This window comes from Puma concolor, chromosome B2 (assembly GCF_028749965.1).
Source record: "Puma concolor isolate L17-30 chromosome B2, mPumCon1.1.hap2, whole genome shotgun sequence".
NCBI lineage: Eukaryota > Metazoa > Chordata > Mammalia > Carnivora > Felidae > Puma > Puma concolor.
In genome coordinates this window covers 40,252,990-40,269,348 of record NC_141671.1, presented here as the reverse complement: position 1 = coordinate 40,269,348, position 16,359 = coordinate 40,252,990, and the positions used below count along the sequence as shown (strand labels likewise).

Here is a 16,359-nt window from a genome sequence, read left to right as displayed (position 1 = left end):
CTTTTGGTCTCATTTGTTTTCTCTATTGTTTTTCTATTTCATTTATCTCTGTTCTTTCTTTCTTTTGGCCAGCTTTGGGTTTAATTCATTCTTTTTCTCATTCCTTAAGTTATAAGGTTAGGTTGTAGATTGTCAATCTTTCTTATTTTTTAATGTAGGCATTTATAGCCATAAATTTCCCTCTGAACACTGTTCTTGCCATGTCCTGTGAATTTTAGTATGTTGTGCCGTTGTTTTCATTCACCTGTACTTTCTAATTTCTCATGTAATTTCTCCTTTGATCCATTGTTTATTTAAGAGTGTACTGTTTGATTTCCACAATTTGTGACTTTTCCACTTTTATTTCTGTTGTTAATTTCTTTTTTTTTTTTTTTAATTTTTTTTTTCAACGTTTATTTATTTTTGAGACAGAGAGAGACAGAGCATGAATGGGGGAGGGGCAGAGAGAGAGGGAGACACAGAATCGGAAACCGGCTCCAGGCTCCGAGCCATCAGCCCAGAGCCTGACGCGGGGCTCGAACTCACGGACCGCGAGATCGTGACCTGGCTGAAGTCGGACGCTTAACCGACTGCGCCACCCAGGCGCCCCCCTGTTGTTAATTTCTAACTTCATCTCACTGTGGTCAGAGAAGATACTTTATATGCAATCTATCTAAGACTTAATTTGTGACCTGACATATGGTCTTTCCTGGAAAGTGTCCCAGATGCACTTGAGGAAAATGTTTATGCTATTGTTGATTATTCTGTATATGCCTGTCTTATCTAGTCGGCCTATTGTTTTATGTAGTTTATTCCTTTACTTATCTTCTGTCTGGTTATTGTAGAGTTGTCTATTTCTCCCCTCAAATCTGTCAGTTTCTGCTCCACGTATCTTGCTGGTCTTTGCACCTCTGTGATCGGAAACAGCAATCAGTGATCTCTGATTTTAGAGGACAAGGTCCACTTTGCTCACCTTGGCTCCTATAAACTGCTCATAAGCTCCTCTAAGACACGTGTGCAGCTGCCTGCTAGGGTACTGGGTAGCTGGTACTGGGCTAAAAGCAGAAACTTACTGAAATTAACTTCAATAGAAGTCTATGCCTTCCCCTGGACGTAAAAAAGTTTTCAATAAACTCCAGAGTTCCAAAATAGTTTATATCAAATTCTGCCAATGCAATTGTTGTGTAGGTGGGGACACAGATTCCTGGTATGTCCTGCTCTGCCATCTTCCCAGAATCCGCTACCTAGGTCTTCTTAGCTACTTTTCCCAAATACTCAGCTCATAGTTGGCACTTAGGAAGTAGTAGCAAATAAATAAGTAAACAATTTAGTTATCTGAATCTATTTCCTGAGTTTCAAATAGCAAGGAATACTTATTTTAGTCATTAGGTTTCTTTTTCCATCTATTCATATTCTATGCCCATTTTCCTACTGGACTGTTATTTTCGTATCAATACATAAACGTTCTTTATGTATTTTGGATACAAACCCAGCTTTACGTGTTAATATCTTCTGCACACCTGAACCCTTTTATTTACATTTTGATGTATATACATTTTTAAAGTAGGCAAATCAATTTGGTTTTTATGTCTTTAAAAAAATCCTTCTCTACCCCCACAATATAAAGAAAATTCTCCAGGAAATAAAGTCTAATAGTTTCCAAGTATGCTTTTTTACATTTAGACCTGTGAATCTACCAAGTGTATAGTATGAAGTAGACATCGATTCTCTTTTTCTATGTCATTCTTAAACTACTTCTTCACTGATATTTTATACTATTTTTGTTATATATCAACTTCTAATATTCTTGCCCTTTTTTTTTTTTTCCTCTTTCTACTTTGGTTCCACTGTCTTTATCAAGCCAAGGATCTTAACCTAAAATTACACTCAAAGTTAGCATGTATCTGGACATCTGCACCTTTTCTAAGGGGATATAGGTTTCACTGGAATTCTAAAATAGAGCATATAATCAAAAAAAAAAAAGGTTAAAAAAAAACACACAACAAAACAAACAAAGGCTAAAAAATACTCTTCTATAGAATTGTACCTAGAGCTTTATACAGGTTAACAGAAAAGAATTTCTCCAGGATGGTGTGACTATAGTCCTACTTGGGAGGGAAGGCAATGAAATAAATAACCTCTCAAAGTCTCTTAAAGGCCCGAAAACCCCCTCATAAAATCACAGAATTTAGAGCTGGAATGAACCCTAAGAATCACCTGATATAAACTCCATTTTTGGATGAGAGTAAGGACAATCAAATGACTTGGCCAAGATCAGAAATCCTGTTTAATGGCAGACTTGGGAATGAAAGTCAGGTCACTGCACTCACAGTACACTATTCCTGGTGTTCTATCACACTGTTTCTATTTGACAGTGGAGAGGAAGGTGTGACAAAGAGGGCTAAGAGGAGGCCATGAGAGGAAGGACAGAAACGAAACAGCAGTATGAAGCTGCGGCAAGCACACTCACAAAATACATTTAAAGCCTCATACATTCATGCATGTAGCAATGTGGAAACTATTTTTAATCCTAACTACAACTCTATCTTGGCAAAAATATGCCAATAGCCTTAAAAATGATCTTACCCTTTGCTCAAGCAATCCACCCACTCCAAAGAAATTACCTTAAGAATTCAACTGAAAAATGAAGCAATCGCACTCAAACACATTTCCAGTAACCTTACTCATAAAAGCAAAAAACCAAAAATAAAGCAAAAAAAAGTTCTCTGAATACACTTTGCAAATTATAAATTCTGATTCATCAAATTGACCAATCATCATAAAGGGATTAAAGGCGGTAAGAAAAACTAAATTATTAATGCGATCATTTTAACTGTTAAAATGAAACATAGATATACAAACCTATACACTCACGGGTGTTTGGCTATTCATTACAGCAATCACTTAGTATGTATTTCTCTGCAAATTATTTTTTACTAAAAATACTTCAATATTGACTACCTCTCCAGCCAACAATTCATCCTTTTCAATAAGGACAAAATATTCCATATATGGAGTATGATGTATTCAGCCATTTCTTTATCCTTATTGATGAAATGGACATTCAGGTCACAATTTTTTTTTTTTTTTTTTTTTTTTGCTAGTACGGTGTTGCAATAAATGTCTTTGTACATTTCCCCATACACGGATGCTCTTCTTCTTACACAAAAGATTCTCAGAAGTGGGGCAGAAAGAGCAACAGTTTATGCTTATGTACTTAACAGTGAGATGCCTTCAGAATTTTAACTTTTTTTTTTTTTTTTTTTTTTAGTTTTGGGACAGAGAGAGACAGAGCATGAACGGGGGAGGGGCAGAGAGAGAGGGAGACACAGAATCGGAAACAGGCTCCAGGCTCCGAGCCATCAGCCCAGAGCCTGACGCGGGGCTCGAACTCACGGACCGCGAGATCGTGACCTGGCTGAAGTCGGGCGCTTAACCGACTGCGCCACCCAGGCGCCCCCAGAATTTTAAATTATCTATAATGATGAGTGTTTCCTTTTCCCTGCATATATTCTAGCACTGGATATAAACTCTTTTTAATTTTTACCTACTTGATAAAAATTCCTCTAGTTTTTAAAAACTTGATGCCACAGAGGTGCATGTGTTGTTTTTTACCTGTTTCCGGTTTTGGAATCAGTCTCTCCTGTGGCTTTACCTAACTACTTTACTGATCTGTTTAAAGAATCCGCTTCTATTTACCCTTCCTACATTTTTGGTAGTTTTCTTCTTTAATTTTAATCTACTTTTTTGCTCATTTTATTCTTTTCCTAACTTTATGAAAGAAATCCCAGCTTTCAGTTCTTTTAAAATAAAAGTATTTAAGGGTTATAAATTTTGCTCTAACTATAGCTTTATGGGTGTGCAATGGGATTGGACTGAAATGCTTTCTTTTTCATCACCTACTAGGTAATTCAAACTATAAATTACTTGGAACGAAACGAAAGGATGACATCCCTGACCAAAAACTACAATTTCCAAAGCACACTGTGAATTCCCTCCCTCAGTTCCCAGAAGCTCTGACAAAGATCAAACCAATGAATTACTTCTATTAAACTAGACTCTCATCTTTTTGTATTCTTTTTTTTTTTTTTTTTAATTTTTTTTTTTTTTTCTTCAACGTTTATTTATTTTTGGGACAGAGAGAGACAGAGCATGAACGGGGGAGGGGCAGAGAGAGAGGGAGACACAGAATCGGAAACAGGCTCCAGGCTCTGAGCCATCAGCCCAGAGCCTGACGCGGGGCTCGAACTCACAGACCGCGAGATCGTGACCTGGCTGAAGTCGGACGCTTAACCGACTGCGCCACCCAGGCGCCCCTCATCTTTTTGTATTCTTAACGGGCTCAAGATCATGTCTCATATGTTAGTCCTTCCCAGAAATGCCCAATTTCTATACAGCTCTGCTTTGTATCACGGATACCACAAAAGTAGAAAAGTGACTGTGAATGAAGGCTGGCAAACACTTAAACGTAAAATCAATTGTCTAACAGTTTCTAACAACCTCTTCTTTAAGACCTCTATTCTGATACTCTGTTCAAACATTTTTTGCATCACTCACCTGCTGTAAACCCTGTGTCCCAGACACAGGTACTTGCATGATGGTTTGACCTTGTCCACCAGGGACAGCTTGGACCATGATGGGTTGGCCAGTTGATGTGATTAACTGGCCTCCACTGACCTGTACCATTAATGGCTGCCCCTGGACCTAGAATGAAATAAAATAAGAAACAATGAAGTAACATGAGACACAAAATGGTTTTCACCAAAAGATAATCACTGGAATTATTCTGCGGCCTTGGTGGAGGGGGAAAAGGTAGGAGAGACACCAAGGAAGTAAGTCTCAAGTCCTTGTCCTTAAGTTATCTTCTTCAAAAATACTCTGTCTTTGACTAAACGCCAAGTTGAAGACTTTAAGGTCAGATATAATGAAGTATATTCAGGGTCGTTAGGAAGTCTCCACAGATATAAGGCATTTATCATCAAGTACAGGCTAAATCCACACAAAGTACTTATCAAAATATTCAGACTATGTATCTTTTGAGACCAATATTCAGGAATAGTTTCTAGGGAAGGCTGGAGAGGAAGCAATGACGGGGGGTGGGGGGTGGGGTAGTTGATGGTGGTGATGGTGGCTGAGTGTAAATTCTAAATGACCTGGAAGGAATAAATCAAACTACGCAGCAGAGACTGCAGGAGGCTGGGTAGCAAGCAGCTCTGAACGCTTATGGAGAAGACCCTTTTTCTCCATAGTCTCTCAGGCATAAATGAAATACACAACTTCTACCCTCTTCATCTCACTCTGGGACTTCTAGTCCTATGGTTGTTTCAAGAGCCCACTAGGAAAAGGCCCAGAAATAGCTTCTGGTCAGTTTTCAATCTCTGTGGGAGAATTCCTCACACTGGACTCTGTGATATCTGCATAGCTGTTTCAGTTTTAACAGAAGCAGTGATAAATATGGGAATTACACACTCAAGTGTACCAAAAATCTCCCAACTTTCAAGCTCTTCGAGTAAATGGACTACTCTAGAAGTCAAGGCATTATACATGCTCTGTAACGTCCTGAGTCCCAATATAAAAATACCTAAATGAATGCATTCTGGAAACCAAAAAACAAGCCATGTTAGAAGTAAAATGGAATGTTCAAAAGAACAGCTAGAAGTCCAAAACTTTCATTTACAGATGCTATCTTTGTTTTGAGGAATTATTCGTAGCAGAACACAAGACTTTTCACATGACTAAAAGATTCATTCTTAATGCCACTGCAAGTATGTTTAAATAACAGTAATTGGTGAAAAGATCAATCTGCCCTAGATGAACCAATTAGATATTAAGGCCCCCTCCTCACCACCACCACTGCCAACACCAAATGTGTCAGAAGCTTCAGGAACGCTGAAATCCTAAGTTTTATAAACTGTTCAGAGAAATTCCACTTTACTTTTTAAAGGACTTTACAACCCGATTCTCTCATGTTTTCTCCTTTCCTTATCAAATTAAATTCCCTTTGCCACAGTCATGCTTGCATATACTCCATCAGAAAGGACTGTTCTGAATATTTATTACATGAATAACTGAGAGAAGTATTTAAAGTTCTTCAAAATAATGAGACCCCTAGAGGAAAGGTCTTCATCATTTCCATAAGGTGTCGCCATTTCTAAGAAAATCTACGTAAGTAAGAAACCCAAGTTTTAAGGCACAACTGTTCATAATTTTCTGACTACCCATCATCTTAAACTTCTCCCCTCACTGACATGCTAAACGTGTAACTGATAAACTGTTGGAAGATTCCAAGGAGCCCACTGTGTTTACGACATATGAGTGATTACAACGACACATGCATCAGACAAGAAGCCATACAGTTAAGAGCACGTTACATTCCCATTCCACAAATGGTTAATGGCAATACTGTTTTATCTGTCAAAAAGATGAAGCAAGCATGAGAAGCATGAACAACAAGCTGTTGAAGTCAGAGGTTCGAACATAGTTTGGGAGCACCTACAAGCTTAGCCTTTTGTGGCCTAATTTATGTTCCGAATGGACTGCAGGACATCACGAGACACGGTGGCAGGTGTGGGGCTGGGGCTGAAAGGTTAACGTAAAAGGATCGCAGCAAGGGGCATGTAACTGCAGGATGTTGAGCAGCACTAATGAGATGCCAGTTCTGCATTCTAGGTCCTACTTTGAATCATTTCCATTCACTGGAGGAAAAAAGGCAGGGCACTCAAATTTTGCCAATTTCTCAAAAATACAGTCATTTTAATCAAAGTAACGGGCAGACACAGAGAAGACTTATGCTTCTACTCTCGTTTTTACATAGGAACTGGCCAAAACATACCTCCGATTTTGACATTTAACTTGGCCATATATAACGTTAGGGGAACTGCACTGGTTAAGTAAGAGTTCTTATAGTGGCTATAAGACTTGAGACTTCTAGAAAGCATATGCCACCTCTGTCCAACCAAGAGGTATAGGATAGTCTTTGCAAATCTAATAATAAAATAGGTCATGGTTTCCCCAGGAAAGGTAGTGAAAAGGCAACAGTTAAGAGATTAACAAGATTCACTGATTAGATAAACCTTGCCAAGTACAATGCTTATTTTGAGCTGAGTTGCCCTTTTAATGAAAATAAAACGCCCTCTAACTCTAGGTATTTTCTGTTCCACTATAACACAAATTCACAAAAGTTTACTATGCAATCTGATTACAGAGCTTGAGCTCCAAACAGATTCTAATGCCACTTGTAAGAATTTCTTCGTGTCACTTACACCATTTCCTTGCCAGGTATCCCCAAAGACACACAGCAGCCAAATTCAATTTTCAGGAAATGGACACTGAGGTCACTACATGACTAGGCATGAAACATGAGGAAACTGGAATCTTATAAGCCTCAAAGACAAGTTAACAGCATCAAAGACATGCAATTGACTTTGCCATTCCTGCTTGAGACCCTACCACAAATAGCACCAGACGTGAGGACAGGAGAAGTTCATGCAGTGCTTACAGAGAATCAGAGAGGGCACCACTACCTGGAGGGTCTGGACTTGCTGGCCTGAGGCGGATGCCACCTGGGCCTCAGTCTGCAACTGGACAGCAGTGACACCACCCTGCTGCTGAGAACAGGAACAGGAAGAGCTTGAAATGTATCAGGAAGGAAATGTATAGGTCAAGACATGAGAACACACCTTACCTCTTACGGGAGAGGGAGGGAGTCTTCTTTGAACAGTCCCACCCAGCGGAGGACTTTCAAACTGTACAGACTCCCTATACCGAAGCTCTTTTGTTGTGGGTAGCAAGCAGGATTAAAGATATTAGCCCTTGTCCCCCGAGTGAAACTCAAAACACACTTCCATGACTCAATCATCAAAATAGTTGTCATCATTAACACAAAAATTTTTAATGCAACCCTTCCCCCCGGAAATAAGCATTGGATCCTTCTGCTTATCGTGATTTTAATGCTCCTTTTATTTCCTCAAATGAGTTCACAACCACAAAGTTATCAGGTTTCTATAGCTTTGAAGCTACAATGAAGAATTTCTGGGACTTAAATACAATCACCAGACAGAAAGAATGAAGCAATCACTGTGAACCAAAAGCATCTTCATGCTGGTCAATGCTCTCATGTACCCAAACTAAGATTACTTCTACTCAACTGGATTACCTGGGAAACAATGTTTTCAGTGATTTAACCTAATATTTATAACCTCTAATGGTTAAGTTCTAACAGAATAAGAATTTGTCCATCAGGGCACTGGTGTGAATAGAGGGCCCTTTGTGGAATCCCCTTTCCTAAGAAGGCGGTCGAAGGAAGCTGCCAGAGCCACAGCAGCTGTGTGGAAGGAAAGCCAGTGAAGGAATTTAAATAATTACTCTTTTAATCAAGAGTCAGCTCTTTCCTTTGATCATTAGATGGTAGATGTCCTACCATCTACTTTTCTCTATTCTCCAAGTTCCCTTTTGGAAACAAAACATTCCCAGTCTTGGCCTCAGGTCCAGTCAATGAGTGACAAATTTCTTTTCTTCGAGGGAGAAAAACAAGTAAACTTTTTACTAAAAGGAAGCCAGGAATGGAGCGTCAGAAAATGTCATCTCTGTATAAATTCAAGAAAGGAATCTATCTTAATTAGGAATAAAGCGGCAGGGAATTCCTTTCTAATATGAGCTTACCCATAAGAGTGGTTGTCTAAATATTAACCTCATGTTGATCTAGAGCTTTTCAAAATAAGCATCGTGGCAGATCGAATCGAAAACCAGTGGATTTCTTGGAAGTGGGCTATCTTGGTTTATCTACTGTGGCCGAAGCCTTAAAAGATCACAGGCTAGCTTCATCAAGAAAAGAAACAACAAAACTGAATCCAGAAAAAACGCAAAGTTCCAAATTTCCATCTGAGAACAGACTATTTTGACTTTTAGTAAAATAAAATGGGCAATTTCATATTAAATCAGGTTCCCGTAAAGAGCAAGTTCTATGTGGTTACAGACTGACTACAGACTACAGAGCTCTGAACACATGATGAGAGAAAGCGCAACAAATCCAATCTTCAAAAAGCACTTCGGCACAAGTCACCAGACCTATTATTCCTAAGATCTGGCACCTCTAAATCCCCACTTAAGCAGTGCCAGTATCGGCCCCATCGCTGTGCTGTTTAAAGCAGTTTTACGTCCATACCTGCTGCTGAATCTGTCCAGCCTGCACAACAATCTGCTCTGTCGAACTATTGCTGTTTGCTGTATACTGCTCCATGATCCCTCCAAGTTAGAATCCTGGCCACAGTGAGTTTCACTCTGGAGGTCCTAGAAGACTGCAAAACGCACTCCTATTAGAAACGTTGGGAAAGAAACTAAGTGAGATTGTTAACAAAAGCCTCGCCAGATGATTAACATCGATAACTTACTGCTGTGCTTCATTTGTAAGAAAACTGGGGAATAGGAAATGTTCATTTTGATATCATTTGTATCTACGATTACAGGGCACACTCACGCCAACAACATCATAATGCCATTTCACATGTCTTAAAAGTGCTTTTAGTCATTTCTTACTGGCAGCCTTACCTTTCAATACTACCAGTAGTGCAACACTTCCATCTTAGAAAAATACTCCTTAAACTACAGTGTCACTTTGTTGCAAGACCCATTTAACACTAGTTCCCAGGTCTGCACATGACTTCAGAGGAGAAACAGTTTCTTCAATTTATAACATACATTTGCTGCCTGCCAATACTATACCAAAGGGGTTACTCCAGTTCTCTACATATGGTCTGCAATTTAAAACTTCAGGGTTTATTGCTTAGTACGTCAATTACCCAGACCTGAAATCAACCATTTTGCTTATCAAAATCTTCATTAAGTAGATAGCTGGAACAAAGGCTTAGCGTTTTGCATTTTAATTCAGAGGAAGGAATAAGAAGTTATAGTAATGGCAAAAATGATGTTTACAGATTAAATAGAAGGAAAGTGTTATACAACATATTGAGGCTATGAGTTCCTCTAAAAAGAACTTAAGTTTCCCTCACTCTTGCATTTGAATGCCTAGTAATAGCCTACCCTTTATTATATAATTTTAATTCTCTTTATGGCAGTTTCCAAACCTATACAAGAGTAGTGAGATCATTAATGAACCCCACACAGCCATCTCCAACTCTTACCCATGCTCAATCCTGTCTCACACAACTCGTCCACTTTCCACTCACCCCTAAGTTACTTTGAAATAAATCCCAGACACTGTATTATTCCAAAATTCTGTGAACACTTCAGCATCTATCTCTAAAGAGTAAAGGCTCTTCTTTTGTCTTTACCAGTTTATCACAATATTGTCTCTACAGTATCATTTCAAACATTACAAAATTACTAAGTCTTTAATATTATCGAATATCCAGGCCTTGCTCAAATTTATCCTTCTCACAACCCTTATCAGTTACAGACTCTTCTGAAATAAGGACATGATTAGATAAATGGAAATATTTGAGAACCTTGGATAGATTTGATTCGAAATTTATTTTTTTTATTATTTTTTTAACGTTTTATTTATTTTTGAGACAGAGACAGACAGAGCATGAACGGGGGAGGGGCAGAGAGAGAGGGAGACACAGAATCTGAAGCAGGCTCCAGCCATCAGCCCAGGGCCTGACGCGGGACTCAAACTCACGGACCGCGAGATCGCGACCTGAGCTGAAGTCGGACGCTTAACCGACTGAGCCACCCAGGCGCCCCTTGATTCGAAATTTAAAATTATACCAACTGCCAAAGACTAATTCACCTTGGAAGTATGGGGAAGGTACAGGTATACATATAAGCAAAATGTAGATAAATCTTTGCCCCAATTTTTCTCTAGGCCTTCATATGTTCCAAAATTTGAATGATAAACTTATGTCAGCCAAAATGAACTGCAGGTTACATAAGCAAAGTGATGCACTACTATCCATAAATCCACACACGCTAGATGAGATTAATTACTTGCAAGCTGTCTCAATATGGTGTGAAAGAAATAAAATATATTCAAGTGCATGTGCAAGTATTTAGGAAGAAGTATACTGAGGTCTAACGTTCACTTTGAAATGCATCAAAAAATAAGATGGATTGATAGATGAACGGATAGAAATATCCGGTAAGTCAAGTATGGTACGACGTGAACAGCTGACTCTAGGGAATGGGTATGCTGGTGTTCATTGTAAAATTCTTTCAACTTCACTATATGTTTGGAAAACGTTTGTACTAAAATGTGTGCATAGCCTATTACTCATAACCAAAAGGGTAGGCAGAGTAAGAGAGCCATAAATAAGGACAGGATGACTATGCTGCCACAGCATGATGTTCTGTAGCCATATGGGAGCCAACTCACTCCCCTTGCTCTGATAGAATGCTCACCAAGCAACTATCTAATTTGGATTTACATACAGATATAGCAACAGAGAGCAAATGTGATCAGCAACACAAGTAAACTTGATGGTTATTTCTCACTGCATACGAACAAACTGACTGTCTGATTTTTATACCGGTTCACTCCTGAGCTAGTTGACGAAGTCAGCTCCTGAGAGATTCTGGGAACGGTACAGAAAATCGGGTTTTCAGCAGGACTAAGTGGCCCTGCCAGGGAAGTTAATGGTCTTCCCTGAACTATCTTGTCTTTAACTGCAGTACAATAGATTTATGTTTGTAAACTAATGACCCTTAGGTCATGATACAAAAGAGCAAAGGATTCCACTTACATGAAACCCTAAAAAGACCACAATAGCCCAGAGACAGAAAACAGGTCAGTGGTTTCCTGGGATTGGAAAGGGGGGAAGGGGTGAGGGTGGGAAGTCGATTGGGATATAGCATCTGAACTTTTTGGGGTGATGAAAATGTTTTATATATTTTTATTGTTGTGGTGGTTGCATAGGTGTATAAACTTGTCAAAGTTCATCAAAATGTACACTTAAAAAGATTACACTTTGTGTCTAAACTATACCTTAATAGTTGATTTAAAAATTTAGGATCATGAAGGAATGTCCTATTTCAATACCTCCCCCACCCAAATCCCATTCCCGTAGATTTTTTTCCTTCATCACTAATTTCCAGAAATTTATCAAGTACATGAGCAATAAATAGAACGTCGTACAGATTTTCTTCTTACCTAGTTTATCCTGGCAATACAAACACTCTAATTTAAAGACTTTTCAATCCATTGTACCTTGACGGGTAAAAAAGAAGCAGTTCTCAGTCTAATTCTGTCTCACATTAATGAGAGATTCAGATTGCCGCATGATACTGAGACTGCTAATGGGGAGAACGTACCCAACTGGCTTCACTGAAGCCATGTGCTCCTATTACCACAAGCTTCAGTTAGCAAAACTGCAATATAATGTGACACTGTCTTTCCTCGAGTGCTTTTCTGCCCAAGCTTTGAACAAAATTAAGTCAGCCAGATTTACTCGGTCCAGCTCTTGATCCTCACAGTTTCTCCCTCAAAAGAGCGAGTGTGTCTCTATTTTGGCGAGCACGAAAATCCCCTTCTTTCCCAATTCAAGGTGCAGAACTCTAAATGTAGCTAACTATTAGGAATCCATTCTATGTGGCTCTATACACGTTTTAAAATGAAAATTTCCCAAAACTCAACCATAAGCATGTGAAAAGCCCCTCAAAATTACCATACTTAATAATCACTACCAGGTAAAGGCTGTAACAGTGCTTCCAAAAACTTTTTTGACCACAATTCACAGGAAGAAACACATTTTCTATCACGAATCACCGCATACATAACAGAGGAAAAAAAAGTAACTGAAACAAGTTCTGTGAATACTTAGATTTGTGTACCCTAAGGTGCACATTAATATTTCCTATTGCATTATAAAAAATTAGCAGCACTACTCAGCAAATTGACTTCACAACTCAGCAAATGAGTCCTGATCTGTTTGTGAAAAGGCCAGAGAAAAAAATAACTGTCCCTTCCCTACTGTCCAAGAGATTTCTGGATTGGAGTTCCTAACTCACTCTTTGTCTCTACTAATGATGCACCACCTGCGAGACACCACCCTCAAGGTTTCAGAAATAAAAAGAAAACCCCGACGAAGATCCTAACTTCAAAGAGTCTTTAAGTTTGGTAAAGTAAAAATCTTTACTGGAACCCTAAGAGAGGAACAGGTAATATGGAGAACAGACATTTCTTCCACTTGGAGACAGTTAAGTCAAGGAAGTCTCTAGGAAAATATGGCATCTGATCTGGTTCAAAGTGTGAGAAGGATTTATAAATGTGATGATGTGGGAAGGGGTGGAGTACTCTAAATGAAGAGACAGCATAAAAGCAAGGACAGAGTAACTGCAGGATATGAACAACGGACTAAAAGCTCCATGTCAAGAGAAGAAAGCTAGATGCTAGAATATAGTCTCTTAAAATTCCAGGCAAAGAAGTTCTTCTGTAGACGGTGGAGACTCTAGAGATGTGTAACACAACAGAGACCAGACTCTAATTTATACACTGCCTTTTGGAAAGAAGTCTAGTGAAAGTGCTTGGTGGTTTTAAAGTGACTAGACATATCTGTTTTTACATGCCAAGGTTAAAACAATATTCAAAAAGCAAACATAAATGTTTTAAAAAATGCCTTATGGGGCGCCTGGGTGGCGCAGTCGGTTAAGCGTCCGACTTCAGCCAGGTCACGATCTCGCGGTCCGTGAGTTCAAGCCCCGTGTCAGGCTCTGGGCTGATGGCTCGGAGCCTGGAGCCTGTTTCCGATTCTGTGTCTCCCTCTCTCTCTGCCCTTCCCCCGTTCATGCTCTGTCTCTCTCTGTCCCAAAAATAAATAAAAACGTGGAAAAAAAATATTAAAAAAATAAAAAATAAAAAATGCCTTAGACATGGTGCCCACCTATTAATGTGGACAATGTCCAAGGATTAAATGAATTTAAGTTGACTTAAACATCTTTCATGGTAGAGGTAAATAGTAAATAACCTTATTTACTACTTATCATCATCTTTAAAGATGATTTTAAAAAATGAAAACAAAAAAACCTGTCTCTGAAGTTTTCATAGTGGAGAGAGCACTGGATCAGGAGTTTTCTGAAACCTACCAGTTGTATGGCCTTAAATATGATTATAAAAACGGGCACCATAGGGGCGCCTGGGTGGCGCAGTCGGTTAAGGGTCCGACTTCAGCTCAGCTCAGGTCACGATCTCGCGGTCCGTGAGTTCGGGCCCCGCGTCGGGCTCTGGGCTGATGGCTCAGAGCCTGGAGCCTGCTTCCGATTCTGTGTCTCCTTCTCTCTCTGCCCCTCCCCCCTTCATGCTCTGTCTCTCTGTCTCAAAAATAAATAAACGTTAAAAAAAAAAAAAAATGGGCACCATATACTTAAGACCTCCTCTATGTGCCAGGGACTGTAGTAGGTGCTTGAGTAAAAATTTCTAAAGTCCTAGGAGAAAAATCTCCCTTTCTGCCCCAAAACTCAGCTGCTGTTATGGAGCAGAAGCTCACAGGTCAGAAACTTGTTTTTCCAACCCTGGGGAAAAAAAACACATACTTTCAGATTTCTTCCATCTGAACCTCCAAAAAATTAACTGCTTCTGAAAATTCTTATCACGATATACAGGCACTTTTACCAACTGGGCTTTCCAGCCTAAATTCTCATCAGAACTGCCCAGTGTCCTAGCCCATCCCGCCGGGTCCCCCACTTCCAATAGCACAGTTTGGTGCCTCCGCACATGTTCTTTTCTGTGAGTAGTGCTCTTCCATTCCTTCCTGTCTGCAGAAATCCCATTGTCCTCCAAGGCCGGTGAAAAGTGTGGCAACGCTGAGTCTTCCACTGAGGCTGTGGGTAGCTCACACATCAGTACTTTACAGAATTGAACTTGGCCTCATTGTACCGTTAGGATTAATAAGTCGTTCGCTTGTCAATCTCCAGCAGGGAAGTAAAGTTATTTACTATTTACCTCTACCTAATTCCTCCCCAGCACACAGATCGCTGCTTGGTACAAATTAACTGCTAGGGACATGGCTGTCAGCATTCTTCTTCTCACCCTAACGAAAATCCCACAACACTGTGAAGTTTCTACAAATATCCGCTTACAAAATGTTAACGTGGAGTTGGAAAGTATACAAAAATAAATAAATCAAAAGATGCCCATGGACTGAGCTAATGGGTCAAGCCTGACACATTCAAAGGGACACAAAAAGATGAAAGGAAAACAACGACAACAAAAGAATTCTACATTCCCAAAGAAAAGAGAATTCACGGGATGAGCAATGGAGAAGACTACTGATGTGAGAAACAAGAGTTGCTCCGGGAAAAGGAATGAGCAGGGCTGGCAATCTTCTAAGAGTGACGCTCCAGGCACCGAAGGGGCTGGCCAGCTGTACAGCCAGGACAAGAAAGGGAGACCGCTTGGTCGGACTCCAAGACGGAGGTGTGCGGTTCTGCCCCGGCGAGCGGGGCGGGGAGGAGAGGAAATGACGAGCCAAAAGGGGGTGGTAACGGCGGCGGGCCGGAGACCCAGGCCGAGCGTGCACAGAGGAGGGGCGCGTCGGGGCAGGAGGGTGGGCGCACTAACGGACCCCCTCCCCGGACCCGCGAGACGGCGGGGGCGGGCCAGCAGGGCGCCGAGGCGGGGGCGGGCCGGCTCCCTCTCCCTGCCGCTCTCCGGGCCCCGTGGCCGCGGCGCGTACCTTCCCCAGGCCTCACTCGCGACCCAGGTGGGCTGCACACAGGCAGACCCAGCTCTCGGAAGGCTGGGGATCGCGGGCCCTCGTGGGAGATTTCCCGTCCCGAAGGCCGCAGCGTGGAGGGTGCAAAGGAGGGCTTCAGTATGAAGCCCGAACGATCTGAAGGAGATCGCCAAGGCCCCGAGCGTGTGTGCACCTGCGTGTATGGGCGTTCGTGGCAGGCAGGCCCACCAACCCCGAGCCTGTGGCCTGACAAATTGGGCCTAAGGGCCGGGAGAATGCGGACGCATCCCCAACTGGCACAGCCACCCAGCAAGGGTCTGGACCCAGAGGTGCTCGCTCCCGAGAGCGCCATCCCCGCGCGGGGCGGCCCCCTGCAGGCCTCGGCCGGGAGTGGCCCGGGGCGCTCACAGGCCCTCGGCCGGGGCCGCCGGCCGCCCCGCTCGGCTAGGCTCAGCTAGACTCCCGGGGCTCGACGGGCGCCTGGGCCTCTCCTGAGTGGTCAGCGAGACCCGCCAATCGGGGCGCTGGGGCCGGCTCTGGGCCGCTGGATATTGGCTCCTCACACTCACCGTGCCTCGCTCCCCCGGTTCGCTGCCCGCGCTGATTGGCTCCAGTACCGGACCCCGAAACCCAATCAGAGGCTCCAGCCGCCGCTGCCGCCGCCACTGCCGCTGCCTCGCAAAATGGCGAACCCGAACAAAGGGGAATCGGGCCTCCCTCCAACCGCCTCGGCGCAGGCGCCCCTGAGACCACG

The 16,359-nt window shown here is 41.6% G+C and overlaps 1 protein-coding gene across 9 annotated transcripts in view; it reads right to left on the bottom strand.

Annotated features, from left to right (window-relative positions):
• NFYA (nuclear transcription factor Y subunit alpha) overlaps positions 1-16,325 on the bottom strand; it is a 34,372-nt gene extending 18,047 nt beyond the window's left edge. For 2 of the 9 annotated variants that reach the window (XM_025925340.2, XM_086706783.1), the window contains exons 1-4: positions 16,175-16,325; positions 9,143-9,275; positions 7,500-7,586; positions 4,537-4,683 (exon numbers count right to left, since the gene is read on the bottom strand). In XM_025925340.2, coding sequence (XP_025781125.1) covers positions 4,537-4,683; positions 7,500-7,586; positions 9,143-9,217 — 309 coding nt within the window. In that variant the 5' untranslated portion in view covers positions 9,218-9,275; positions 16,175-16,325. Of the gene's footprint in view, positions 1-4,536; positions 4,684-7,499; positions 7,587-9,142; positions 9,291-15,798; positions 16,104-16,174 lie in introns of those variants that run through there. The other 7 variants (XM_025925341.2, XM_086706784.1, XM_086706781.1 and 4 more) reach the window with 6 other exon arrangements.
• Between the last annotated feature and the right edge of the window lie 34 nt (positions 16,326-16,359).